The following is a 6,000-nucleotide window of genomic DNA, read 5'->3' on the forward strand; positions in this document are numbered from 1 at the left end:
CTGGTACAAACTCTTCCTTTTTATTAAGAATGTGAACTTTTATGATGAAACTTGAGCAATTTGCCTTCTCCTTAGGAAATGCAAGTTTAAAACACAAGCATGTGACAGGGTACACCACCTGTATGGGCCCTCAGGGGGACAGGAGGATGGTCAGGTCAGAAAGCCCTGGAGCTCCACAATGCGGAGACAAGCGTTAATCAGCAGATCTAGGAAGCAGCTGCAGCCTTTCAGCCTTCCCAGATCACCTCTAGGGAAGAGGTCTGTTCCTACAAATGGATGAGCAACCCAGTGTAACCAGATGAGGGGAAAGGTTTGCCCCAACGAAGGAAACACAATTGGCCTGATTGCAAGTCTCCTGGTGGATTTGAGGTTATTTCCAGCTTTGCTACAGGATGGGCATTACTTTATTTTACACCGTTCTGAGAAAGAAGGAGCAGAAATTCACTAACAGCCTTGTTTCATTTTGTTGGAAGCTTCCAAAGGACTATGGCTGTAGCCAGGCTAGTTGAAAACTTTACTTTGCCTTTGACGAGGGGGAGGAAGCACTCTCAGAAAGGCAGGAAAGTACCCACTGGCTGTCCAGCTTTCTGAGTCCAAACCGGGACGCCAGAGAGAAAGGTGTGCTGGAGCCTCCCCTCAAGGCCCTCCCTTTCAAAGAGCAACAACAAATCTAAACTGTTTAAAAATAGCTTTGATAATGCTTTCCTGGGTGTTTCCCCTCTTTATCTGGCCTTTAGGATTCAGCTGGGGCTATGGCTACTCCAGAGAGCTTTCAGCTGTGCCGCTGTAAGAACTCTAGTGGAGCCGCTCTAAGCTGACGGGAGAGAGCTCGCCAGTCAATTTAATTAATCCACCTCCAATTAATCCACCAGCAGCTATGTCAGAGGGAGAAGCTCTCCTGCCAACAAAGCGCTGTCCACACCGGTGCTTAGGTTGGTGTAACTTATGTTGCTCAGGGAGGTGGCTTATTCCCACCCCCGAGCGATGTAAATTATACCGACATAAGTGGTAGTCTAGGCATAGCCTTAGTCTCAGTCTCTGGCAGTACTTATCACTATGCAAAAGGTGCAACCTTTTCCCCCCAAAATGTACATGTATTAACTTTGATGTAGTGGAACCCTACGTGAAAATCGAAGTAAAAAATGTTAACAGGCATTCCTTCACGATACTAAGTAGACGCCCTAGGAATGTGCATTGGCTAATGACACAGCACCTAAGAGAAAATTAAAGACTTTTTCCTGTAAAAACTGTAACTAGCTGAGACCAGATTGTAGCATGAGACGCATAACTCGAGTAATTACACATCTAACAAAATCTGTGCAGCAGCAGTTGTGAGATGCAGTGATACCCTTCCTGTGACAAACCAGAATCTGCCCAATTCCCCAGCAACATTCTGTAAGTTACTGAGTGAACGTGATCCTTCATTTCCTCTGAACACTATTTTCATTCCTCCTCCTCCTCCTGTTTTTTAATCTTTATAGGGACATGTCTCCTCTCAAACAATAAATCTTTTGTTCTGGAAGCAGATAATATTGCCTACTCCCTTAGAGACCAACCCTGAGCAGCACAAAATAGCCATTCTTCCAGCCATTTAAAGTCTGGAAGATCAATAATGATGAATCTGCAACAGGCTGACAGAGAAAAGTCAGATGTATTGGAGAAATCAGAGAAAGAAACCAAGATCCAACTAAAAGGCTCAGGGATATCGGGGGGAAAGGGTGGGAGGGGAGAGAAAGATAGCTCTTAAAAATGAGCTAATTCCCACTCTTTTACTCTCACTTCTCAGGCCTCCAAAAGCTAGAGAGACTTACAACAGCTTTAGGGTTGGTGTAGAGATTGATAGGCTCATCCCATGGCCTTTGAACTAGTACAATAGTTTTTTAAAAATGCATAAGGGGAGAGAATTAACAGAAGATGTCACGAAATGGTGGAACACGCTGATAATTTGTCAGACTGAGAAATTTAGGTTCAAAATATACCGCATAAATCATGTAACTTTGGTACTTCCTGAAACTAAGTTAAAGACAGGGAAGCCCTGCATGGAAGAGAATGCACAAGAGTAGAAAATGATAATAAAGGTTGGGGCCTCTTTGGGGGAAAACACTGAGGAGGAACTCTGCCTCCTTAACCTGCAACGTGTACTCTCAAAATCCTTGGAGAGTTTCTCATCGCTCCATTTCAGCTTTGTCCTCAATCAAACTTGACCAATCCCTTTAAGTTATTACCCAGAGATGCTTAGCAAGTACACTGTCTAGTTTACTGTCAGCTGAGGAATAATTTAAAGGCATCTATCTAAGTTACTGTGAGCCCCACTCTAGGAGACAGCTAAGGGAAGGAATAAGGTCTTTGCAGAAAGGTTTGAAAAGTTTACCCAATATTTACTCCCCCCAGGACTAAGTCTTCTAGCTAAGTTAAATATCTGTGGTATCACACCTCTAAAGCCTTACCCCTACAATATAAAGGAAGAGTTCTGTACTGTATTTAATTGTGACAACTTTCCATTTAATATACTTTTGAAAATAAAATGCACCTTACTACATCTTTTTTGTTTGTTATACCTTCTTGCCCATGGGTGTAGTTTGGGGAGGTGCAGAGGGGGCATTGCCCCCCCCAAACAGAGGCAAGGCATGTGGGGCACACAAGGTCATGTGCCATTCCCCCACCCCACCCCGATTTCTGCAAGCGCAGAGCTGGCAGCAAGGGCGGGGAGCAGGGTGGGCTCCTGGGTTGCTACCTGGGTAGCTGGATGCCACCTCCTGGATCCTGGTGCTCACCTGTTTCCTATACAATGGTGAGTGCCCAAGGGCGGCAGGGTGGAGCTGGGGGGTAGAGACAGTGGGGAAGGGTGGGATAGGGCAGGGGGAAGAGAAAGGGATGGGGGAGTAGGGGGTGGGGGATGCAGCAGGGGATAGTGGGGAAGCAAAGGGGGATGGGATGGGGAAGCAAAAGGGATATGGGGATGGGGATGGGAAGCCCGGCACATGGCAGAGTGGCCACAGCTCCCATGCTCAGATCACCACAGCAGACAGCAGCAACTGGCCTCCCCCATTAAGCCATCCCGTTCCCAGCCAGCACCAGCAGCCCACGTACCACTCCAGGCAGGGGAGACAGCCAGTGAGCCAAGGGAACAGGCTTCAGCGTGCATGTGTGTCTGCGCATGTGCGCCCACGCTTTGCCCCCCCAAATATAGCAGTCAAACTATGCCTATGTTCCTGCCTTCACTTCCTTTCTCTTCCTCACAATCTTCTCTGGGTGCTGGGTGAAGACATTTTTGTCTTTGTCCCCACACTAAAGCAGCTGCCTTACGTCGACCTAATGCTGTAGTGTACACCAGGTCTTACACTATAGTAACTAGCATGTCACACCACTTTCCTTTCAAGATTAGCCAAGGCCTTGATCCTCTACTGAGATCAATGCAGGTGGACCCTTTTGCCCACATGGAATTCACTGCAGGATCTGGGTCACTGTTCTTTGAAAGGATTCCTTCATGCCTAAATTTGAAGTTAAAGTTTAAGATGCATGAGTTATCGTCATAGAAAAAATTCTGATTTTTTTTCAAGTAGAAAAGATGTCTCCTCGGCTACTTGTACTGAAACAGGGATGAAGGTTAAGGAGCTGGTCCTTCAAGCCAGGATGCATGTGTACAGCGCGTCATAGCACTCAATGGGGCTCCACCTGTATGGATCACTTCCAGCATCAGGGCTCAAGCATGGAAAATTTCAGCCCCAATAATGAATGGTTGAGAAAGCAGGTAAAAACACAGGACCGAATTAAAACAGCGGCGGGCACTTCTCTACGTTGGTCACTCAAACAGTGCAAGTCTGGAAGAACTCTGGAGTGCACACCAACCTAAGCTGGGGTGCAGGTGGGCACGTCTGGGGCGCAGTGCTGGACGCAGTCGGGCAGGGTGGGCACACTGCAGGCACTGCTGGGGCGCAGGGCTGGGGCACAGGCGGGCAGGGCCGGGGCACAGGACTGGGGCACAGGCGGGCACACTGCGGGCACTGCTGGGGCGCAGGCGGGCAGGGCCGAGGCGCAGCCGGGCACTGCTGGGGCACAGGGCCGGGGTGCAGGCGGGCACACTGCAGGGGCACAGGGCCGGGGTGCAGGCGGGCAGGGGCACAGGCGGGCACACTGCAGGCACTGCTGGGGCACAGGGCCGGGGTGCAGGCGGGCAGGGGCACAGGCGGGCACACTGCAGGCACTGCTGGGGTGCAGGGCCGAGGCACAGACGGGCAGGGCCCAGCGGCGCAGGGCCGGGGCGCAGGCGGGCAGGGCCGAGGCACAGGCGGGCAGGGCGCAGAGCGGCGAAGCGCAGCGCGCCCAGCAGCGGTAACTTACATGGTGGAGCCCGTTCCACCCCACGCGGAGCGGCCCCGCGCGAGCAGCAGGAGCGGGGCCATATCCGCGCGCTCAGCCCGGGACACCGGCCCCGCCAAGGGCAGCGGCGCGCGTCGGGGGCGACTCACCACCCTGGGTTTTAGCGGCCAATGCTCAACCCACTGAGCTATGCGGGCCCGATCCCCGAGCCACGCACCGGCTCCGCGCTCGGGCGGGCTGGGCGGGGTAACGCCGGGCAGGGAGCCGCTGCCCTCCCGCCAGTGCGCGGCACGAGGGGCCTCACCTCTCCACACAGCTCTCAGGGCACCAGAGCCACACAGCCAGCTCGCCGCCATCTCCCTGCCGGCTCGTGCCTCTCTCGGCCACCGTAGGTAGTGGCCCTACCCAGTGCCTGACAGGAAAGATACCTCGGCGGGAGGGGGGGAGCTAATGTGTGTCGCAGCGAACCGTTCCCCCGACCGGGGAAAGACAAAGGGGTTAAACAACGGCCCGCGTCCTCCCCTGGCAGTGCCCGCACGGGGGCTACAGGCAGCAGGACAGACAGCCCTACTTGGGGGCCTTGCATCAGGACCCCACTAGCCCTGCACAGAGGATGGTTAACCCGCTTCCACGTGACTCTCGCAGCGGCCGGCACAATCACGTGACTCCGCGGGCAGCAGGTGTAGGGCGGAGTCAGGCGTAGCCCCTCCCCCCGCTCTCATTGGGTGCGGCGATTGTGGGGCGGGGCTGCGCTTTGTGGAGGGAGGGGGATGGGCTCTGTGGTGCCCTGGGTCTGGGGGCTCCTGGCAGGGCCTGGCCTGCCCCCTCCCCCTGCTTCCCCGCCCGCCTTGTGCTGGAAAGTTCCATGGGTGAAGCCCAGGCCTCGTGCCAGGCCTGGACCTGCTCTTCTAGCGCTGCTGGGTCCGGCCACGGGCCGACTGAAAACCAGGCCGGGGTCGCCAACGGACCGTAGTCCGGGATTCCCTCGAAATCAGCCCACCTTGGGAACCGAAATTACTTTGAGGATCTGGGTCCAAAACCTTGAATTTGACTCAATAGTCGATGGGAAGGGAGCCCAGAGCATGGAGGGCAGATTTGAAGCAGGCACAGGGGCCCTTGTTGCTGAAGTCCTGGAGGGAGGCTGCATTCCTTCCTAGTGGGACCTTCCCGCTGGCTGCATGCCCAGGTGTATGGCATTGCTGTAGTTCAGACCGGAGGTGGCAAAGGCCTGTGCATAACTGTACAGAATCTCCTAGCCACGTGGAGATAGTAGAAAGAATGGGATAGCTCAGTGGTTTGAGCACTGGCCTGCTAAATCCAGGGTTGTGAGTTCAGTCCTTGAAAGGGGCCACTTAGGGATCTGGGGCAAAATTTCTTGGTCCTGCTAGTGAAAGCAGGGTGAGCAAAGGAAACTACGGGCTGAACTGACCAGTTTGAGGTTTGCACCTTCAGAGAAGATATTATGAAATGCAGAAGAGAAAACTAACAAAAACCAGATGCTAAGAAATATAGACATACCCACATAAATATGGAAATACAGAAATTCAGTAATCTAGAAATCACACAAGGAAATCTAGACATCCAGGAGAGAAATCAGACAAAGGACACCAAAAAATCCAGAAAAGAAACCCAGCATGAGAAATGCAGTGTGAGCTCAGCAGTAGTCAGTTGCAGCAGTTT

At 52.8% G+C, this 6,000-nt stretch overlaps 1 protein-coding gene across 1 annotated transcript in view; it reads right to left on the reverse strand.

Moving 5' to 3' along the window:
• The window catches only part of MRPS5 (mitochondrial ribosomal protein S5), an 81,592-nt gene extending 76,897 nt beyond the window's left edge, over positions 1 to 4,695 (reverse strand). The window contains exon 1 of the mRNA XM_065401248.1: positions 4,625 to 4,695. Within this exon, the coding sequence (XP_065257320.1) occupies positions 4,625 to 4,676 (52 nt within the window). The 5' untranslated portion in view covers positions 4,677 to 4,695. The remainder of the gene's footprint in view (positions 1 to 4,624) is intronic.
• Positions 4,696 to 6,000: the final 1,305 nt, after the last annotated feature.

The sequence above is a fragment of the Emys orbicularis genome, chromosome 3 (genome assembly GCF_028017835.1).
Source record: "Emys orbicularis isolate rEmyOrb1 chromosome 3, rEmyOrb1.hap1, whole genome shotgun sequence".
Classification (NCBI taxonomy): Eukaryota; Metazoa; Chordata; order Testudines; family Emydidae; genus Emys; species Emys orbicularis.